General features: G+C 53.7%; 3 protein-coding genes across 4 annotated transcripts; 1 reads left to right on the top strand and 2 right to left on the bottom strand.

Annotated features, from left to right (window-relative positions):
* Positions 1-246: 246 nt before the first annotated feature.
* On the bottom strand, positions 247-4,185 carry arl1 (ADP-ribosylation factor-like 1). The gene is made up of 6 exons (XM_030113704.1): positions 4,092-4,185; positions 3,075-3,209; positions 2,016-2,097; positions 1,263-1,374; positions 1,001-1,179; positions 247-913 (listed from the first exon to the last, which is right to left on the bottom strand). Exons 1-6 carry the CDS (start codon positions 4,093-4,095, stop codon positions 883-885), a joined length of 543 nt encoding a protein of 180 aa, XP_029969564.1. The 5' UTR covers positions 4,096-4,185; the 3' UTR covers positions 247-882.
* Positions 4,186-4,572: 387 nt separating this feature from the next.
* On the top strand, positions 4,573-13,726 carry LOC115404465 (protein LCHN-like). 2 transcript variants are annotated; one of them, XR_003933354.1, is made up of 10 exons: positions 4,573-5,238; positions 6,945-7,044; positions 7,140-7,298; positions 10,607-10,763; positions 10,847-10,985; positions 11,075-11,206; positions 11,275-11,425; positions 11,547-11,615; positions 12,301-12,602; positions 12,699-13,726. XR_003933354.1 is itself a non-coding variant. In XM_030113800.1 (9 exons), the coding sequence occupies exons 1-9, from the start codon at positions 4,881-4,883 to the stop codon at positions 12,494-12,496; spliced, it is 1,461 nt and encodes a 486-aa protein (XP_029969660.1). In that variant the 5' UTR covers positions 4,573-4,880; the 3' UTR covers positions 12,497-13,726. The 2 variants fall into 2 exon arrangements, 1 of the variants encoding a protein (XP_029969660.1); XM_030113800.1 differs by having other exon boundaries at positions 12,301-13,726.
* Positions 13,571-19,890, bottom strand: LOC115404606 (FYVE, RhoGEF and PH domain-containing protein 4-like). Its single transcript, XM_030114013.1, has 16 exons — positions 19,785-19,890; positions 19,641-19,656; positions 19,529-19,548; positions 17,665-17,784; positions 17,229-17,592; positions 16,719-17,151; positions 16,503-16,648; positions 16,124-16,419; positions 15,978-16,036; positions 15,600-15,916; positions 15,480-15,510; positions 15,307-15,390; positions 15,099-15,224; positions 14,900-15,028; positions 14,670-14,810; positions 13,571-13,878 (listed from the first exon to the last, which is right to left on the bottom strand). Exons 1-16 carry the CDS (start codon positions 19,888-19,890, stop codon positions 13,666-13,668), a joined length of 2,601 nt encoding a protein of 866 aa, XP_029969873.1. The 3' UTR covers positions 13,571-13,665.
* Positions 19,891-20,774: the final 884 nt, after the last annotated feature.

The following is a 20,774-nucleotide window of genomic DNA, read 5'->3' on the forward strand; positions in this document are numbered from 1 at the left end:
TCAGGGATAGAGTGGGTTGATTTAAGTTCATGAAGTGTGTTAGTATTCATCAGACAAATGTTGTGTAGCCTTATTAGCCGCTGTGTGTGTGTCTGTGTGTAAATTCAGTTCTCACGTGAGCGAATCTAATGCTAATTGGCTTGCTGGGTCATAATCTGAACTCTACCATGTAAAAACTGATCCTAAAGTTTGAATATTTTGGTTTCATTGGTAGTTTGATCAGAATCAACATGCCGTCCCCGCTGGTACAATCACTGAGAGCAATCTTTACTGAGAATCAGTTTCACTGTACAAGCTGATATAAATATGCATCCATAAAACTTTGAGCGTACAGTTAGTGTTCAGTAACTCAACTACTAACAGGCCAAAGCTGCACTGGAGGATCTCAATGGGGGAGGGGGGCAAAAAATAATACAAAAAAAAGATTTAACCACCAAATCATTGGAAACATCACAAATCAACAGAGAGAAATAGAAATTCATGACAACAGTAGAAAAGAGCCCAGGCTGCAGCGACACATGGAGGAGCAGAGAATCAGTACAGCCTGAAGACAGAGGGTAGGAGCAGCAACCGCGTTCCTGTAAATGATTGTTTTTCTGGGAAAATAATAGTCTGAAGCTCCGAGGTTTAGTATTCACTGTAGAAATGCTGCAAATATGCGTTGCTTCCTTCTAAATGTGTGATAATGTAACTGGAGGCGGTCCGGGCGTCACTGCAGCCTCACTTCTCAGTCCCAGGCTGGAAAAGGCTTCAAGGCTTCAGGTGGGAGGAGGAGTGCAATCGCTGGTCTGGGGGGGGGGAGGGAGGTCAGTCACAAGGCTTCAAACAGAGGGAGGGAGGGGGTCAAAGGTCAGGAGTATGTACAGAGGACGTGTCGGCCGTTTACTGCCGGTTGTTCAGGGAGTCCACCAACCTGCAGACAGAAGCAGAGCAAACACTTCAGCCTCAGCAAACGGAGCAGAGTGTGAACTACGACCCCTGACTGAGCCTGAGGACTTACCACTCCATCCCTTCATCCAGCCCGTGGCCCTTCAGCGCCGACGTCTTGAAGATCTGCCACTTCCTGTCTTTGAGGGCGGGGAGCCCCAGAGCGTTGGCCACCTCGGTGGGCGTCATGGCCTGCTCCATGTCCTGCTTGTTGGCGAACACCACCAGGATGGCCTTCTTCAGCTCCTCCTCCTGGACAGACACGGGAAGGACGGGTGAAGCACTGACTCTCAGAGGACAGGCGTCCAACCTAACGGACGACGCGGCGCTCGCACCTCCAGCATGGCCACCAGCTCCGACTTGGAGATGCCCATCCTGTCGCGGTCGCTGCTGTCCACCACGTAGATGATGGCGTCCGTGTTGGAGTAGTAACACCGCCAGTAGGGCCTGGGGGGGGAGGGGGGGGTGAGCAGGTCGGATGATTAGAGACCAGCAGTTCTAACTTCTGATTTCAAATAATATTCATTTAAAGCAACACTAAGGAACTTTCAGTTTTCGTTGATTTTGGCGGCGCCAGTGGACAAAAGCGGTAGTGTTTTGACTGAAGGAATACTACAGTTCCCATGAGGACTAGCGCGTGGCGTCGTAAAATGCTGCTCCCGGTGGCGTGCTGTCGGACTGAACTCGCCTACATTTGTTTCCAGTGGCTGTGTGAAGGACAGATAGCGACGAGGTAATGAATCTAATGGTGGCTAAACAATGTTCTATCATGATGTGACGCATGCCGTAAAGCAGTCCGCACATCTGGAGTTTTTGTGTGCAGGGTTCCTACCACCCTCCTCACAGCTGCTTAGTCCAAGTGAAAGCAATACTGACGCCCTCAGGCCGTGACAGAGGGGTCATTCAACTACTTGTAAGTCATTGTATCATCACAAAAGATATTAAAATGTTTTTTTAAGGTTGAAAAGTTCCTTAGTGTCGGTTTAAAATAATACATTTACTAGTTATCAACTGTTCATAAGGGGAAAAAAATAATTTCCACTAAATTTAATCCCATATTTTGAGGCTTTAGACACATTTCCACCGACCTGATGCTGGTCTGTCCTCCCAGATCCCAGACCTGGAACTTCAGCTTCTTGTAGGTGACGGTCTCCACGTTGAAGCCGATAGCTGGAGGGAGAAAGATCCAGAGTGAATCCAGAGAACGCAGGTGGTCCTGCAAACACCTGCTCCGGGCTGAGAACCCGTTCACGTCAGGTTTGAAGCGCATCATGAGGATTTAGACAACAATACTAATTTCTTAGAAGCATCAGTAAATCAAAAGCTTTTTGACAGATTCACTTTTGTGGAAAGTTTCCCGATTTGCTGCAGCTGAGCCGTTTGTGTCTTTTTTTTCTTTTCATAAATGTCTTTATTTTGACCTCAAGCTCCAGAAATGTCATTTCAATTCATGCTGAATTATTTTGACTGGCAGGCAGCAAGAAAAACAGGATAAACAAGGGCTCTGGCTCTCACTCGGATATTTCAGTGACTTTTGACCGTCTCTGCTGAGCGGAGTGATCTCCACATTTAAGACTGACGTAGCGGAGCTGTATTAGAATATTTTCTAACAGCTGGTGAAACTTGCTTTTCTGCTCAGCGGCTTTGCTTCGCTCTCGTTTAGCTCGTCATGTGTCAAAGAGGAATGTGGAGACAAATCATATTCAGTCAACTCAACAGCTCCATTCAAGCACAAAAGATCACTCCTGTACTTCAGCAGCCTTTTAAAACATTTCTCCACACTGCAGCCGTCACAGGGAAACCTGCCAGTAATAAAGAAAAGAGCAACAAGAAAGAAAAAGACTGAACGAGGACAAAAGAGGCTTCTTTTAAAAGACTAATCAGCATTTAGTGCTTTGACAGCTAAAGAAATGACAGACTTTGATAATCAGCTCATTCATGTGGATTCAGCCTGAAGGCTTCAGACTGACTTCAAGGTTCTTTATTCTTCCCAATCAACATGTCTTCAACACATCTGAGATAATCTGGGAATTGCACCTTCTGCAACTGTCATAAAGAGCAAACCCTAACAGGACATGAGTGCACAAAACTCATGCAACACAATGGGAGTCGGGCACCAATGAAAACCAAAGGAGTGTGGTACGTACTAGGAATGGTGGTGACAACCTCTCCGACCTGTAGCCGGTACAGAATTGTGGTTTTTCCTGCTCCGTCCAAACCCAGGATTAAAATCCTCATCTCTCTGGTGCCGAACAGGCCGTTGAAGATACTATAGAAAGCACCTGGAGAAAGGAGAAGCGTGTGAGGACAGCTTGGTGAAGAGACGGCGGCCTCGAAAACATGAGCTGACAGAAATATGCTTTGAAGATGGTGGATGCGTAGTCTCAGTTTGACAGTATACTCACTGACAGAGTCTGAATAAAACACCGTTTTCCCTTTCTGCTTATGAATAATTTCAAAATTACCAAGAGAAGACAACCTCATGACAATAGCGGCATTATTGTTAGGGTTGGACGTCATAGGAAGATTTACAATCAGGACTCGCTGATATTGCTGAATGCATTGGTGCCCCATTATGTCAGATTATGGCAACTGTTGTATTTTTTTATGAAAGAAACTTAAAAGTGACTCTTTCTCGCTTCAGCTCTTTCTTTTAATGTCTTTTTGGAAAGCTCTTAAATTTGAGTACGTATATATTTAAGGATAACACAATAACAACAAATTCGATATGATATTAGTAAGCTCGACAGCTAATGCCACCAGGAACAAAGAGCTTCTGAACACTAAGTAAATAATCCAGAGAAAGAATGCTGTTCTGAAATCAGTTCACCTGAAGGATTCAAGCTAGCACTGTTTAGCTTAGCAAACACAGCACGCTGACAGCAGGGCTGGATTAAAGGATGACCTGCTTTATAACACATGAACTGATTGAAAATGTATACAACAGAAGAAAAAAACAAACAAAAGTAGAGAGTTTAGCAAAACGTCATGGCAGAAATCCACCATGTAAATAGCCACTGTTAGCCATTAGCCTAGCTGGCTGCAGTCACGCTGACGTTAACTGGAGAAGACGGAAACGGATGAATAATCGTGGTAGAACATATCACACACACGACTTCAGTTTGTTTGTGTTTTCTTTAAACCAAAAGTGGAAAAAAACGTACCCATTTTGAAGGGACCGCGATCCTTATTTCCCCAGTAACGCGACAGGCGGCTCGGACAGAAACACTCTTCCGTCTGGTTGACGTGTCGCTTCACGACGTCACCGCGATCATGTATCGTGAGGTTCGCTGCGCAACATTCGCCACAAAACAAATTAATTTAAAAAAAAAATCTCATAGCTACTTGAAAAAAAAAAAACATCTGTATAAAATTTTATTTTAAATAACTATATAGAGTTTCACTAGATTTTTTTTATACATACAGCTTTCTTAAAACAATTAAGTAAAATCAAAGTAAAAACTGAAACATTTAATACATAAAGAATACCCAGTATGCAGGAACCATGGTCATAATAAAATTATGTTATTGAATTTCGGTAAAGTGGTAGGATTAAATCATTTTCTTTTTTTTTTATCTTTTGGCGAAAGTGCGACATGCGACATGAACCGGGCTACCGTGTTGCGTTCAAGAAGCCGAATCAGCCTCTGCGTTCAGACACGTTCACAGCGCCGCCGCCAGCAACGCGCCGTGACGGTGAGGGAGTGGCGGTGCTGAACGCAGCCCGCGTCCAGCGAGGAGTTGCCCTCTTTTAACAGCATCAAATTTATGAGCCGCAGAGAACACAAAGATTAAAGGCGTCAGTGAGAAGCACGATGCGGTGAGCACTTCCGGAGAACTTCTCGGTTCGCTCGGAGGTTTTCGGGCTCGGTCTCGGATGGACGCTGGCGCCGCGCGGCCGAAGCATCATTCACGATCCGCGGTGAGAGCGACGAGGCGGGGCCGCTGACGGGATGGTGGAGCGGTCGGACCGAGCCCCTCTGCTGGACTGGGAGGAGGCTCCGTCCGCGGAGAAGCCCGGCGGCGCGGCTCCGGCGCCGCACGCCCGGGACCGGCTGGCCAGCCCGTCCAACAGCCGTGCCTTACTGGGATGCTCCGCGCCCGGGTTTGGGTGGAGCGGCGGCGGGGGGCCGGGGGCTCCCGCTGCAGACGCCTCGCCCGCCGCCTCCGGCGCCCCGGCGCCCGCCGACGCGGAGGAGCATCCCTCGGATTCAGGACCGGGGGAGACGTCGCCGGAGGACCGGATGGTGAAATGGGAGGAGAAGGACCAGATCGTGTCCGTCTTCGTGGTGACATTCAACACCAGATCAGGTGGGGCATCACACATGTCCATCACTGCGCTGGCCGGGTCCTGGCCGGGTCCGGACCGGGTCTGCAGACCCCTCTGGAGTCACAGGTGTGGCTCTCTGGCCCCTCCTGACCCGATCCCAAGTTTAGATGTCAGGATGGATTCGGTCGTGGATCAGCTGGGGGTTTCTGCAAAACGGCGTCGTGCACGTCTCAGATCAGGTGCACGCTGGAGTCGGGGTGAGACCCCGGTAAACGGTGGAGTCAGGGTGGAGCAAGGTGCAGCAGGGTGGAGTCAGGGTGGAGTCAGGGTGCAGCAGGGTGGAGCAAGGTGCAGCAGGGTGGAGTCAGGGTGCAGCAGGGTGGACTCAGGGTGGAGTCAGGGTGCAGCAGGGTGGAGCAAGGTGGAGCAGGGTGGAGTCAGGGTGGAGCAAGGTGGAGTCAGAGTGGAGCAGGGTGGAGTCAGGGTGGAGCAGGGTGGAGCAAGGTGCAGCAGGGTGGAGTCAGGGTGGAGTCAGGGTGGAGCAGGGTGGAGCAAGGTGCAGCAGGGTGGAGTCAGGGTGCAGCAGGGTGGATTCACGGTGCAGCAGGGTGGAGTCAGGGTGCAGTCACGGTGCAGCAGGGTGGAGCAGGGTGGAGCAGGGTGGAGCAGGGTGCAGCAGGGTGGAGCTGCACGCAGATTCACTCCTGCTGTGAGGCGTGTGCACGGCCTGGAGCTTCAGCTCAGGTGTTGTGATGAAGACCCAGACTGCTGCCTTGCTGGAGCAGACGCAGGTTCAGAATCTCCCACTGACAGTTTTCAGGCAACATAAAGTCAACCTAAACTCTCCACCACGAAGTGAACTCCCTGGCCTCACGGCCAAACCCTCCGATGTTCAACATCCGCCTTTTCTCCACTCTGATAACAAGGTAACGACAGAACAGGTGACACACACTCTGTCTGGAATAAAGCAGGTTCAGATGGAGTGTGTTACATGTTACAACAACATGTTGGACGTTTTGACAGAAATCCAGTGGAAAATGTAAAGAACTGAATCTATTTTCACACTGATCATTGAAAATGTGAAATTCTGCCAGTTTTCTGGGGTTTGGTCAGATCAGTGTTTCACACAGTGTTGTTTCTAATCCTGTTTTAACAAGTTCTGTGTAAAGAGGAAGCAGAACATCTGAGGTGTGTTAATCAGGACACCAGGCTGAGGCTATAAAAACGTCTTTCTATAAGACGCTCTGAGACGGTCAGCAGAACCTTCTAGAGAACATTCAGACCCCAGACAGCAAGGCTCCAGCTGGGAATCAGGTTCAACCTTCCATTTGCTCAAACTGAAATGAGAGATCGACAACAAATCAACCCAGCGCGGAGCCTGTTCCTGACGGAGACTCGACCCAGAACACCAAGTCCTCCTCGTCTGCTGCAGCCGGTTCTGCGTCCCGCCTCGGGCGCTCCGTGATCCCGGCGGGTGACGCTTCGGTTCCGTGACCCGGAGGAGCGTCTTCCTCTGCAGACGGATCCTGAGTGACGGGAGAGAGACTCGGCGGCTGAGTCACCGCCGCCAGCCGGCGTCCGCCCAGCTGCCGCTCAGCGGGTCCTCCAGCAGCGGCGTCGGCGCCGAGGCGTGAGCAGCAGCGAGGCGACAGGCGTGCGTGTGTGTGTGTGTGTGTGTGTGTGTGTGTGTGTGTCGTGCCGCTGCGGCTGACTGCCGTCTGTCCTGCCGTCTGTCCTGCCGTCCCAGGGAACCTGCTGGAGTGGTGTCTTCCCAGAGACATGGACCTGGACGGGGTGGAGTTCAAGGCCATCGCCAGCGGCTCGCACCGCGTCAGCACCGACTTCATGTGAGTCCGGCGAGCAGCGGGCGGAGCGGGCGGGGCGTTGGAGGGCGGCGCCGTCCCGCTCACCGCCTCGTCTGTCTCCCGCCCCGCCTCCACAGATACTTCCGGAAGGGCTCGTACTTCGGCCTGGCGTGTTTCGCCAACATGGCGGTGGAGAGCGCGGTGGAGCGCGGCGCCCGGATGAAGTCGGTGGGCATCCTGTCCCCGTCCTACACCCTGCTGTACCGCTACATGAGCTTCCTGGAGCACCAGGTCAGGTGAGGCGGCGCCGCACCCCGGCCACAGGGGGGCTTCAGGGAACAGCTTCCATCAGCAGGGTCACACCCAGTCTGGTACCCGGCCTGATACCCGCCCTCGTACCAGGTCTGATACCCGGCCTCGTACCCAGTCTGGTACCCGGCCTGATACCCGGCCTCATACCTGGTCTGATACTCAGCCAGACACCCAGCCAGACACCCAGCCTGGTACCCGGTCTGATAACCAACCCGATACCCGGCCTGGTAGCCAGCCAGACACCCAGCCAGACACCCAGCCTGGTACCCGGTCTGATACCCAACCAGACACCCAGCCTGGTACCCGGTCTGATACCCAGTATGGTACCCAGCCTGGTACCCGGTCTGATACCCCATCTCTCATTAGTTCTCCAGATATGAGGCCATAAACCCACAGCAGACTCCTGTCACTCCTCCTGGGGGCTCACTGAGCAGGACTCCCTCTTCCTCCTCCTCCTCATCCTCTTCCTCCTCCTCCTCATCCTCTTCCTCTTCCTCTTCCTCCTCATCCTCTTCCTCCTCTTCCTCTTCCTCTTCCTCTTCCTCTTCCTCTTCCTCTTCCTCCTCATCCTCATCCTCATCCTCATCCTCATCCTCATCCTCATCCTCCTCCTCCTCCTCCTCCTCTTCCTCTTCCTCTTCCTCCTCCTCCTCCTCCTCCTCCTCCTCCTCCTCCTCCTCCTCCTCCTCCTCTTCCTCCTCCTCCTCTTCCTCCTCCTCCTCCTCCTCCTCAGTTCCCACACTCGGTCCTCCCTCCAGTCATGGTCACGCTCATCATTCTCCTCGTAGCTCGCTCTACTTTCCCATCTGCTGACTGCTGTGGTGGTCACACACACACACACACACACACACACACACACACACACACACACACACACACACAAAGGACTCACTGTTGGTCACAGGGTGATTAAGATATTTAGGAACTCTTCGTGCTTTCTCCTCCTTTTCCTGGATTTCTGTTTCTTGTCTTCTGCTCTGATAGAGAATGGAGGGACTGGAACAGAGTCTGTGTTTCTGTGGAGGTGGAGGTTGGTCCGTGTCTCTGCCGGGTTTATTAACCGTAAACTGTTAATTCCTTCAACCTTTTCTACTTTTAAAATGAAATTCTGTGTTACTGGGAGCCGGAGGCCTCGGAGACGAGGCGTCCAGACGTGTTCCCGAGCTTCACAGCAGACAGCTGGATGTGTTCCTGTGTGAAGAACAAGCTGCGTTCAGGGCCATGTGCGAAGTAGCTGGAAGTTCACGTCTTTTTTTAATTTCCAGTGACGGTTTCCAAGCAGCAGCAGGCGATGAACACTCCTGATTCACAGCTGTTCATCATTTTAATCTGGATTCAGATACAGAGTTAGAGACCGTGCTGATGGAGGCTGCGGTGCCGAGCCCGGCTCCGATGACCCGATTCACGTTCGCAAATATCGCCGTTTGAAAAGCTGAAGCGTGGAATCCTCACCTGGACGACACCGACGCGCCGCCACATCGTTCCACCGTCAGGCTTCACATCCGCGTCCGCTTTTACCACAGATCACAGAATGTTTATCATTAAAAACCCCGACGCTTGAGAGTCACTGAGGGTCTGCTTCCTGCTGGTTCAGTTAGACCAGGTTAGGACCAGGTTAGGACCAGGTTAGGACCAGGTTAGGACCAGGTTAGGACCAGGTTAGGACCAGGTTAGGACCAGGTTAGGACCAGGTTTAGGACCAGGTTTAGGACCAGATTTAGGACCAGGTTTAGGACCAGGTTAGGACTAGGTTAGGACCAGGTTTAGAACCAGGTTAGGACCAGGTTTAGGACCAGGTTTAGGACCAGGTTAGGACCAGGTTTAGGACCAGGTTTAGGACCAGGTTAGGACCAGGTTTAGGACCAGGTTTAGGACCAGGTTAGGACCAGGTTTAGGACCAGGTTTAGGACCAGGTTAGGACCAGGTTAGGACCAGGTTTAGGACCAGGTTAGGAACAGGTTTAGGACCAGGTTTAGGACCAGGTTAGGACCAGGTTTAGGACCAGGTTCGACCCACTGGACCAGGTTAGGAGCTTCATTCAGCCAGACCAGACTTGTGCAGCGATGGCATATTAACATTGTTTAAACCAGTGGTGTCCAACATAAGGCCCAAGGACCCAAACTGGCCCCATAATTTCAAAGAAAACTTTTTTTTTCTTTTTAAAAAGACTACATGAAGCAGTGGACACAGGACAAGTTGTTCTGGACATTTGACTGTTTTGCTCAGGAAGAATCGTTTAGACTGGTTCATGTTGAGATTGTTGTTTTATTTTTGCAAAGAAAAGACATTTTCACCACAGACGCCCCACAACAAAGAAACTCACAGGACCTGGGTCCAGATTTGGTCTGGACTTCACTCCCGTCTGTCTCCTGGTCTGTCTCTGGTCTGTCTCTGATATGTCTCCTGGTCTGTCTCTGATCTGTCTCCTGGTCTGTCTCCCGGTCTGTCTCCTGGTCTGTCTCTGATCTGTCTCTGGTCTGTCTCTGATCTGTCTCTGATCTGTCTCTGGTCTGTCTCCTGGTCTGTCTCCTGGTCTGTCTCTGGTCTGTCTCTGGTCTGTCTCTGGTCTGTCTCCTGGTCTGTCTCCTGGTCTGTCTCTGATCTGTCTCTGGTCTGTCTCTGATCTGTCTCTGATCTGTCTCTGGTCTGTCTCCTGGTCTGTCTCCTGGTCTGTCTCTGGTCTGTCTCCTGGTCTGTCTCTTGGTCTGTCTCCTGGTCTGTCTCCCGGTCTGTCTCCTGGTCTGTCTCTGATCTGTCTCTGGTCTGTCTCTGGTCTGTCTCCTGGTCTGTCTCCTGGTCTGTCTCCTGGTCTGTCTCCTGGTCTGTCTCTGGTCTGTCTCTGGTCTGTCTCCTGGTCTGTCTCCTGGTCTGTCTCTGATCTGTCTCTTGGTCTGTCTCCTGGTCTGTCTCCTGGTCTGTCTCTGATCTGTCTCTGATCTGTCTCTGATCTGTCTCCTGGTCTGTCTCCTGGTCTGTCTCCTGGTCTGTCTCTGATATGTCTCCTGGTCTGTCTCTGGTCTGTCTCTGATCTGTCTCTGGTCTGTCTCTGGTCTGTCTCCTGGTCTGTCTCTGATATGTCTCCTGGTCTGTCTCTGGTCTGTCTCTGATCTGTCTCTGGTCTGTCTCTGGTCTGTCTCCTGGTCTGTCTCTGATCTGTCTCTGATCTGTCTCTGGTCTGTCTCTGGTCTGTCTCCTGGTCTGTCTCCTGGTCTGTCTCTGATCTGTCTCTGGTCTGTCTCTGGTCTGTCTCTGATCTGTCTCTGGTCTGTCTCTGGTCTGTCTCCTGGTCCAGGCTGCAGCTCCAGTCCCCGGGACACTACTCCCCCCTGGAGGCCTTCTATGAGGACAAGCGCGCGGTGCTGCCCCCCGGTGGAGACGCCGTGGTCGCCGCCTGTCCGGCCAGCGCCTGGGGCGCCGCCATCAACCACTGCATGCACCCGGAGATGAAGGTGGGCGGGGCCTGAGCGCTCCGAGACGTTAGCGCCGCGTGCCGGCTGTGGGCTGACCGTGCCTTTTCTCCGGCGCGGCCCAGATCACCCACCCGGCCGGCTGCATGTCGCAGTTTTTTCGCTTCTTCGGCGAGCAGATCATGGTGCTGTGGAAGCTGGCGCTGCTGCGCCGCCGCATCCTCATCTTCTCCCCGCCCCCGGTGGGCGTGGTCTGCTACAGAGGTGAGGAGTGCTCAAAGATGAGGTCGGCGGCCCGGAGAGGCTCCGGCCGGGCTGACGGCGGTCGTCTCTCTGACCTCTGACCCCCTCAGTGTACTGCTGCTGCTGCCTGGCCAACATCTCCCTCCCCGGCGTGGGCGTGGCCGTGCCCGAGTTCCGGCCCTTCTTCTACGTCAACGTGGCGGACATCGGCGCGCTGGAGAACGAGCTGTCCTACGTGGCCTGTGAGTGGACGCCCGGCCCGGCCCCGCCCCCGGCCCCGCCCACTAACCCCGCCGGCGCTGCGTTTCAGGCACCACCGAGAAGATCTTCGAGGAGAAGAAGGATCTGTACGACGTGTACGTCGACAACCAGAACGTCAAGACGTCCCGGGACGGCCTGAAGCCCCTGCTGCGGCTCAGCGCCGCCGACCGGGACAAGTACCGCAAGCTGACCGAGCAGAGGTGAGACGGACCACGTCCCTGAGCCCAGGCCTGTAGAGACCCGGACCCCTGCGGTCCTCGGGTCCTGCAGACCGGGACGGGTTCAGGAGGTCCGGAGGCCACTGACCGACTGTGTCTGCAGGCAGATGCTGCTGTTCTCGCAGGAGGAGGACGGAGACGGCGCGTCCAGCGAGGAGGACCTCTTCATCCTGTGAGTGCAGAGCGGCTCATTCAGTCATCCGGCAGGGCGAGAGCGATGACAGGATGAACGGCTGGATCCGGACAGCCTGAATTACTTAATTCTGAATTAAGTAATTCAGAATTATTTTCCTGATCTTGATGTTTTCATGGGAAAAACCAAGGATTTACGCCTCTCTCTCGCCGGAGTCTGTGCAGCGTTCTGATTGGACGGGGGGGGCCGTGACGTAGTGACGTCTCCCGGAAGTAAAGAGCGTTTTTCTCACCTTTCTTTCTGGATCTACTTTGACGCTGCGGGTTTATAAACGTCCTGGTTGTTCTGCTGCCGTCGATCCGCTCGTTTCTTTTTATCCAATTCTTCTAAAACTACAGTTAAATAAATCGACTCCGTACGAGTCGGACCGCGGACCGCGAGCCGCCATCTTGGAAAATTACGTCATCACGGGGAGCATGCGCAGAACGGCCCGAATGAAGTCGCGCCGAATTAGCATATAATTCTGCTTCCAAAGGAGAATAAACCTTAAGTAAAATAAAGTAAATAAAAGTTTCCAGATGTTTCCATGGAGATTTTCGAGCAGAATGAGACTTTATTCAGATTATAGATGAAGAAACGTCCCGTGGAAACACAGCGACTCTCTGCTGATAATCACAATAAATCAAAGAAACCAGGTGTGACTCTTAAACTGACCTTCCTGCAGGTTTTTCCTGGAGCAGAACAACAGGATCTTCCAGACCCTGAGCGAGGTGGCGGGCAGCCCCGACCCCACGGTGACCCCGGAGAGCGTGAGGGCCATGGGCCTGGACCCGCACGGGGACCGGCTCTTCCTGCTGCACCTGCTGGAGATCTACGGCTACGACTCCCTGCTGGTGTCGGAGCAGCTGTGCTGCAGCTGAGACGGCCTCCGCCCGCCCGGCCTCCACCCTCCGGCGGAGACTCCGTCACCTGAGCAGCGCCACGCTCTGCCTGCGGCGGCGCCGTGGGGCTGAAGTGGACCACCAGGTTTTCACTGAGAACTGAGTCAGTGAAAGAGAAGGAAACCACGTGTAAATAGTCCGTCCTGTTTCTGTGTGGGTGTGTCTGCCTGTGTGTGTCCAGACTCTGCTCTCCTGGGATCAAGTGCTGGATTCAAACATCCCATCGTTGGAGCCTCCGTGTGAGAACCAGGGCTTCGTTTCTGTACCGACCAGGTCAAACTGCCTTCGTCTGGAAGCGGCTCAGTTTAGTTTTGAACATTTGACACACAAGCGAAGAGGATCAGCCAAAAACCTTTCCTGCACCCAAACTTCATCTCATTTCAACTTAGTTTCAGAGGAAACCTACGCCTTTAAGCTTGTGTGTGTTTTAAACCCGTCAGAGTGGTGAAGCTGCTGTTTCTGTCGCTACACGTCCAACACTGAGCCCCGATTTCCACTCCATGCTACTCTGTATTATAAGAACACGTTAACGCAGCTCGGTGGACGTGAGGCTCCGTCCGGATGCAGCGCCGCCACACCGCCGGTATCATGAGGACGATCGTCTCTGAATCAGGGGTTTATCTCACACACGCCTTCACACACTCGTGTTTCAACAGTTCCGCTGCAGATCGGTCCCGACAGCAGGAAGCTCGCCCGGCGCTTTGGATTCTCTGTGCTGCAGACGTTAAACACTACAGGAAGTGAAGTGGAACCGTCAGCTGGGCTTGTTTTTACTGTGATGTTCTGGTTGTTCTGGTGCTCCGTGTTTAGCTGTGAACTGTGAGGTGTTTCTCTGCTCGCTGTACTCTTCCTCTGCAGAACCGGGATCAGTCGAATGTGTTTTATAACCCGTCATTTTGATCCCAGAGCCTCTTTGTGTTACACTGAAAGTCTCGTGCAATCCTGTCCGTCTGCTGTAAGAAAGACCCCGCCCCCCGGCCTCTGGCCCCGCCCCCCACACGGCACCTTACAGCTCCCGTCCAGAGCTGCAGTGAGGGAGAATCCGACTCACGTTAAAACATCTTCACTTTATTTAATTTACTGTAAACCGTTTCAGGAATAAAGCGGAATAAGGCTGTCGTCCGTATCGTCCTTCATCCTCCAGGGTTTCAGGAGCGACTCTCGCCGTCCGGGGAGGCGGACGCCGAGCACGCCGCCGCCAGAGCGGCCAGCCAGCTCCGCTTCAGGTCTTCAGTCTCGCAGGACAGGACGTGGCTGGTTCTGGACTGGATCAGGCAGAAGGAGGGACGGCCGAGCAGATCTGGAGGGGAGGAGTCGACCCGGGCGCCCGGCAGGCGGACGGAGAGCAGAGGCTTCACATCCTGCAAACCGAGACCAGTCAGAGCCGACGCACCTGGATTCGTTTTCAATCCGCAAAATATTCAAAACAGCTCGATTTCATTTTGAGTGGTAAAATAGAACCATAGCAGCCTTTAAATTTTAAGTTTCTCTTCGTTGTGGTGCAGAATTAACGCCCATAATTTCACAAAACCAAACAAGTGCGACTGAAAATGACGACAACCTCAACATAAACGCAACTTTAATGACGCAGTGAAAAGTCCCAAAAACATCCACTGCTGTGGCAGGATGCTTGCTTGTACAAACTGAAGCTAATGCTGGTCTAATGCTAATGCTAGTCGTTCATGGCAGCTTAACAGTATTTCAGTTCACGTCTCAACTCTTAAGAAATCTGTTGAAACAAAACAAATGCAAATTTTTTTCTTCGAAAATTTTAAAATTTGTGTGGTCGTCCAGATTAGAGCTTCTTGCAGGCCCATTTTGGCCCACAGGCCTCATGTTTGTCACCTCTGGTGTAAACAAAAATGGTGTGATCGTGTTGACAAGGAAAAAACCTTTAAAAAAAACCTGTGGGCGATTTGGTCAAAGTATTTGGCTATACTGATAAAGGTCAGCAGGAAAAGCTCCTCCAGGTTAGATGTAGCGGCGTTCGTCCTCCGCAGCCGTGAGTCACCTCAGCAACTCGTCTTTCGCAACGTCTGCGAGCAACCGATTGCTCAACCGACACTCAGTTTCTCTCTTTTTCCCCACAACGTGATCGAGACCATCAAATATCTGTAAACCAGCACAAACACCGCTTCCCGCCGTCCCTGACCGTTGGGAGAGCGTAGAGGTGGAGGACCGGCGCCTCCGTTCGGAGGAGAACCGACCACAGCCGCTGGCAGGTGGCGGGATCGCCGCCGTAACGCAGGAAGCTGCTGATCAGACGGTCGCCGGACACCGGAGGTGCTTCGGGCTGGAGGAGCAGGAAGTGAGGAACAATCAGACCTGCTGTAGAGCCGGGCGCCGCGGGGACGCCTCGGGCCGCTGCTAGACGCGTCTCACCTCCAGGGTTCTCCCGCCGTCCCCTCTCGGACCCGTCAGGACGGAGTAGCAGTCTCGACACACCTTGTTCAGCTTGTTGCCGTCGTACTCGAGCGCCGCCTTGTTGTCGGAGCACCTCCAGCAGACCACCTGGCGGGCAGACGGCGCCTCAGCGGCGGATTCTCTCTGCGCTCCGGAACGTTCCGGGCCGGGTACTCACGGAGCCGCAGGCCCGGCAGTGGTGCCTCCTCCTGGTGAGCGCGTTGAACGGCTCCGTGCACGCCATGCACAGGTTCACCTCGTGGTCCCGGATCCAGCGCGGCGCCCGCCGGCCCAGCTCCCCGCTCTGTCCAACGACAGCGGCAGCGGCAGGTCAGTCACCTCCGCCGACGTCCAGCAAACCGGTTCCAGAACGGCGCCCACTCTACTTGTGTTTCCACGCTCAGCTCCTTCGAGGCCGATCTGAAGGTTTCATTTTTCTTCTGGAACTCGTCGATGGCTTCCTGGATCACCTGGAGACACACACTCTTTAGAAACTGACAGCAACGAACCAAAACCAGCAGGTTTACCGAGCTGCGGATCAGCGAGACGTCAGGTCTACCTTGATCCACTGGTCTCGATCGTGTTCGGAGCTGCAGAGGAAATCACGGGTTACACGACAGTCGTCTGAAATTCATGAAACCACCTGAGCCTGAGTCCGACCAGACGGCGTGGGACGCACCTGGCCTGCAGCTCCAGGGTCCTCTCCTTCCCAGACACCTGGAAGGTGAAGGGGTGGTCTTCGTTGGCGGTCTGGTGCACCTGCATGCCCTCCACGCCGATCCGGCAGCGGACCGCGAGGCGCTGGCCGACCAGGCTGAACCGCGGCGAGCAGCACAGCAGGAAGCCGTTGAACAGGAAGACGTGTCTCTCCGTGGCCGAGGCGTTCCTGGCGGCGAGCTTCAGCAGACGACCCTCCCGGAGGAACCGGCTGGCCGGGTTGACCACCTCCTCGTCCCCGACCATCTCGTAGATCTCCAGCAGCCGCTTCAGGCTCTCCTGCGGGGGACAGGATCAGGACGCGTACAGGACGGCGGATCTGCGGGCGGCGGGGACGTACGTTCCTGTGGATGGCGCTGTTGGAGTGTGTGGCCGCCATGGAAATGATCTGCAGGGATTCTGGAGGCAGAAACAGACCGAGGGTGAACCGGAGAACCGGAGCCGGCGGCGGGTCGATCGGTTACCGGTTCGTAAAGCAGACGTTACCCTGAGCCGGCTGGTGGTCCGGGTTCCCCTCCGGTAACGTCTTCAGGTAGTCCCTCAGCAGCATCTGGTAGCGCGGGACCCTCTGGACCGGCTCCAGCATGTGGTGCTGCAGGCTGAGGCTGCCGCACGCCGCCTGGGCCTGGACGTCCTGGACCACGCCCCTGAAGGCCGAGCAGCGCTCCGTCCACGTGCGCACCAGCTCCACCGCCCGGTCGAAGTTCCGGACGTAGTCGGCGTACATCCTGAGGAAGGGGGCGTGCCGCAGCAGGACCGCCCCCAGACCGGGACCCTCGGCCCTGGGTGTGGTAGAAGCGGAGGTCAGAGGGCGGGAAACAGGCCTGACTAGCAGAGCCGGAGCAGCGGATGGAGGAGGACCGACCAGCGGACGATGCAGGTCTCCAGGTCAGGCAGCAGGAACTGGCTGTGGAAGCAGTGGATGGACGAGACGTTGGAGAAGATGCTCCTGAGCAGCTCCGGGGGAAACGAGCCTCTTCCTGCCTCCTCTGCCAGGCGGCAGCAAAACACCTGAGAACCAGAGGAAGAACCTGTTCGGGCCTCCACCAGACGCCTGCCGGGTCATAGAGTCCTGGCTCACCTGGTCCAGCAGGTGCAGCCGGGCCACGTAGGCCCGTTCGGTCTGCAGCAGCTCGCTGGCGATCCTGAACAGCCTCTGCTCCCAGGTTCCTTCGTCCTGCCTCTCTCCTCCTCCTCCTCCTCCCTTCTCGCTCTTCTCGTCTTGAAGACACCCGGGCGTCTCGTGAACCAGGTCCTCTCCGGGAGGAACCTTGGTCCACATGCAGGAGAACCTGGAGCTCGGTCTGGTGGGGGTGTCGCCCTCCCCATCAGACTGATCTTCCTGCAGATCTTCTCCCGGCGCCACGCCGGCGGTCTGGAGCGGGGAAAGCTCTCCGCCACAGTCAGATGGATGGCTCGTCTCCGTCGCTCCGTGCACGGCGGGCGCTCTGCCGGCGCCGGCGGACCCGGTGGAGCTGGCTGGTTCCACCGGTTCCACGTTCTCAGAAGGAATCCTGGAGACACAAAGCGATGGAAGCCGCAGAACAGAACGGCTCTACAGCGCCGCCGCCGAGCCGCCCGATGACCCTACCTGCTCTCGGCCACGTGAACCACCAGATCCGGGACGCTCAGAGACTTCCCCACGCCTCGGTCCCGCCGGTCCGCCCAGTCGCCGGGGGCTCCCTGCAGGCCCAGCCAGGAGGTGCAGCCGCCCCCCCGGGCCTGCGCGGGGCTCAGGGTCCTCAGCTTTCCCATCAGGGGCCCGTGGTTCCGCTGGGACAGCTTGGCCGGACTGTGGCCGCCGTCCCTCAGGGGGCTGCAGCCCCGGATGCCTCGCTTGCCGGGACTCGGAGACCCCGACCCTGCGCCGCCGGCGTGGGTCGGTCTCTGCCGAGTCTGTCTGGAGAAGCCGACGGACTCCCCTGGACTCCGGAGGTGGTCCGGTTTAGGAGGAACTGCAGTCCAACAGACCAGATCAGATCAGTAAACGGCAGATCAGATGATCGGCGAATCAGGTTCCAGCCCACCTTGTGGTTTTAGAGGCGACCCCTTCGCCGAGCTTTGGCCGTACTTCACTTCCCCGACGCCGCAGTCGGCATTAAACCCCCAGGTGGCGCCGCACGAGCCGCTCACTCCGCTTCTCACCCCTAAATGAAGAAACGGGATTACTTCATGGAACAGTGAAACGCTTGACTCCGCTGACCTGGTGACCTTTCTGGTGACCTCCCTGAGGGGTCGTCAGTCAGAGAAGCCGTTCTGCTGAGTGTTCGGAAACTGATGCCAGCGGCGTGATTCAGGGAGCGGTTCCTGTTCTCAGTGTTGCACAGAGAACTGGAAACTCCCGTGGTTAACGGGCTCTCGGCAGAGGTTTTAAACCCCCGACCGTTTCCCTCCTCTGCTTCAGTAACAAGCCTGCCGTCGCTTTCTGCACAAACCGAAGAGCGATCCAGACAGAAAGCAGACGCATAAACAAACATGTCAGATCAGAGGTGGACAAGATGCACACCGTAAAATCAGCGAAAGAATGTACTTCACTTTTTTCTGGAAAATAAAGGAGTAGACACTGATCAGATCAGGGGAATCTGAATTCTTTCTTCAGGGCTGCCGTGTTCCCGGGACGTCGACTTTAAATGCTTCGAGTCTTTCAGAGTCCGGCTTCGTCAGTCCAACAGATGGATTTATGCCTCTATCACTCAGAGATTAGAACCGATTCACTGAAAACACCGAAAGAACTTTTTGTCCTCGTTTCTCCCCGGTCTGAACTCTGCAGGTTGATGCTGGCTTCAGCTTCAGCACTTCACCATTTTATAAAAAAATATTCCTTAAAATATCACGTAAATGGTTAAAGCATCAAGTCACGTTTTTAACTTCTAAACCGTGGAACCAGTTCTCCTACCTGCAGCTTAAGTCCAGACTCGGCCTCGTCCACTCCTGGAGCGGAGCCGATTCTTTTCAGTTCAGCTTCAGACTGGCTGGACGTGAGGAAAGGACCGGAGCCCGCTTCACTTCTGCTTTCTAACTTCTGTTTGTGTCTGCAGCCGTCTACAAAACCAAACTCACCTGAACCTGGCTGGGAGGGATTAACGTGGAGTAGAACCACGTGATACGGCAGTTTATCCTTTATTAAATGATTTGAGGAAGTATTTTTGGTTTTAACCAAGAAAACTTCAAGTCTTTATCAAGCAAATTACTACATTTGGTTATCCTTCACTTTATTTCTTCTAAAATTTTAAATGAATATAGGCAACAATAAAAAAAACAGTATTATGTATTCACAGAAAACAGAGGCTGCTGCTGCTTTGTGGAGGTTTTCTAACGTGATTGAAAATGGAGTAATGTGACTAACGGCCCGACACCAAGTAATATTTAAGGTGTTTTAAGGAGTGTATAATGTAGTTCTAGAACTGTACTTAAGAGAAAATCTCATACAGAACCTCAGTCAGTAAATGACCTATTTCAGAGTTTTCCTAAGTTAGAAGTCCAATCCGTCTTCATTAAAAAGTGATTTAAACCACCTCCTCTGGTCTGATTCATGATTTCATGCATTTCATCCTTTCATTAGAGGCATGTCGCTGCTCTGGCACTGAAATGTCTAATTTCAAACACAGAATGTTTTTCTTTTCTTTTTTCTTGCAGAAACGACGCTGATTTCATGAAAACCAACACTGAACTCGCCTGTTTCCCAGGAGTCTGCTGTACTGGAGCAGATATACTCCTAAAACAAATAGTTCTGCAGCGGGGAACACTGAGGCTTTGTGCATGGGCGCGCGCGCGCGCGTGTGTGTGTGAAAGAGAAATTATCAAATGTTCTCAAGAGGCAAAGTCCAGGCTGGATCAGGAGGAGCAGATTTCACTGCAGTAATCCAATAAGCCAAACATTTGTGGAAAAACCTTTGCGGTGCGTGCACGCACTGGCACGCGCACACAAACGGGCATTACAGAAAACCAGAGCGGCATTTAAGCAATGCGAGTCATGCACTGCTGGAGAGAGTAACACCTTTACCTGCTGCCCTGGTCACCTGGAGACCAGCAGCACGAGACACAGTCCAACATCACAGAAAGAAAACCTGCTGCAGGACTGGACCGGAAGGAGGTCTGGACATCACCTGAAAGAGACCTGATTGAGAACAGGTGGATCTGCCCTCACCTGAGTCCCAGCGGCCCCCCGCCGGGCCGCCGGCCTTGCGTCGCACCGCCACCCTGCGGAACTCGCCGCTCAGGTTCACGCTGCTCCTCTTCTTCAGGTCGAACATTTCAGTTCCGGCTCCGGTCCCCAGTTTCTCCAGACCCAAGCTCTCCAGCTCTCCTCACACTCACAATCAGCCGCACTAATCAGCTGCAGATAAGCCCCGCCCCCAATTATCGTCTGCACGCGCCCCCCTGACGAAGAGGACCAATCATCAGCAGGTTACTGAGTCCATCAGCGTTACTCAGGTAACAGAAGAGGAGAAGTTATTAAAGGACGAAACCGATCAGATGTTTCGATCACGATTCAAACGGCTGGAAGACGATCCAGGATCCAGAGGATCCACTCAGGACCCAGAGGATCCACTCAGGACCGAGCGATCAGACACGTTTCATGACTGGAAAGGGTTACATTCAACAGAGCAGAAGGTGTTGTTCACCTTTACACCAGCAGAGGGCGCTGTTTGTCAAGTCAGCAGCTGTTTGCTGGACCCGGCAGATCACTTCTACAACCAGGGGGTCGTCTGAGTGACACACACACACACACACACACACACACACACACACACACACACACACACTCAAACTTCAAACTGTTGGCGCAGGAAGGACCCTGCAGAATGAAGGTTTAGAGGAGAGTTTCTGCAGAACCAGAACCAGAACCAGACTCACTGGCCGTAGACCTGATGGGGATGAGAGCATCAGCTTCACCTTCACCTGTCAGACATGCTGCAGGATGGAAGAGAGACAGAGGAGAGGAGACACCGGAGACACCGGAGACACGAGAGACCGGATGTTACAGACATGCAGAATTGAGACATATGAGAAAGGAAAAGAGAAGCTCAGCTCAGCAGCCTAAACCTGAAGTAGAAAATAAATCACTAAAAAAGAGTCCAGAGAATCTAGTTAATGAATAAATGAACAAACAAATACAGATATTTAAATAAATAAA

This window comes from Salarias fasciatus, chromosome 17 (genome assembly GCF_902148845.1).
Source record: "Salarias fasciatus chromosome 17, fSalaFa1.1, whole genome shotgun sequence".
Lineage (NCBI taxonomy): Eukaryota > Metazoa > Chordata > Actinopteri > Blenniiformes > Blenniidae > Salarias > Salarias fasciatus.

Coding starts and splice junctions, on each gene's coding strand:
- arl1 (XM_030113704.1), bottom strand. Junction 1,375..2,015: donor GGAGGACAGACCAGCATCAG/GTCGGTGGAAAT, acceptor CTCCCCCCCCAG/GCCCTACTGGCGGTGTTACT. Junction 1,180..1,262: donor AGCTGGTGGCCATGCTGGAG/GTGCGAGCGCCG, acceptor GTGTCTGTCCAG/GAGGAGGAGCTGAAGAAGGC.
- LOC115404465 (XM_030113800.1), top strand. CDS start 4,881: ATGGTGGAGCGGTCGGACCGAGCCCCTCTGCTGGACTGGGAGGAGGCT. Junction 10,986..11,074: donor GGGCGTGGTCTGCTACAGAG/GTGAGGAGTGCT, acceptor TGACCCCCTCAG/TGTACTGCTGCTGCTGCCTG. Junction 11,207..11,274: donor CGAGCTGTCCTACGTGGCCT/GTGAGTGGACGC, acceptor GCTGCGTTTCAG/GCACCACCGAGAAGATCTTC.
- LOC115404606 (XM_030114013.1), bottom strand. CDS start 19,890: ATGTTCGACCTGAAGAAGAGGAGCAGCGTGAACCTGAGCGGCGAGTTC. Junction 15,391..15,479: donor ATCGAGACCAGTGGATCAAG/GTAGACCTGACG, acceptor GTGTGTCTCCAG/GTGATCCAGGAAGCCATCGA. Junction 15,029..15,098: donor ACTGCCGGGCCTGCGGCTCC/GTGAGTACCCGG, acceptor TCTGCCCGCCAG/GTGGTCTGCTGGAGGTGCTC.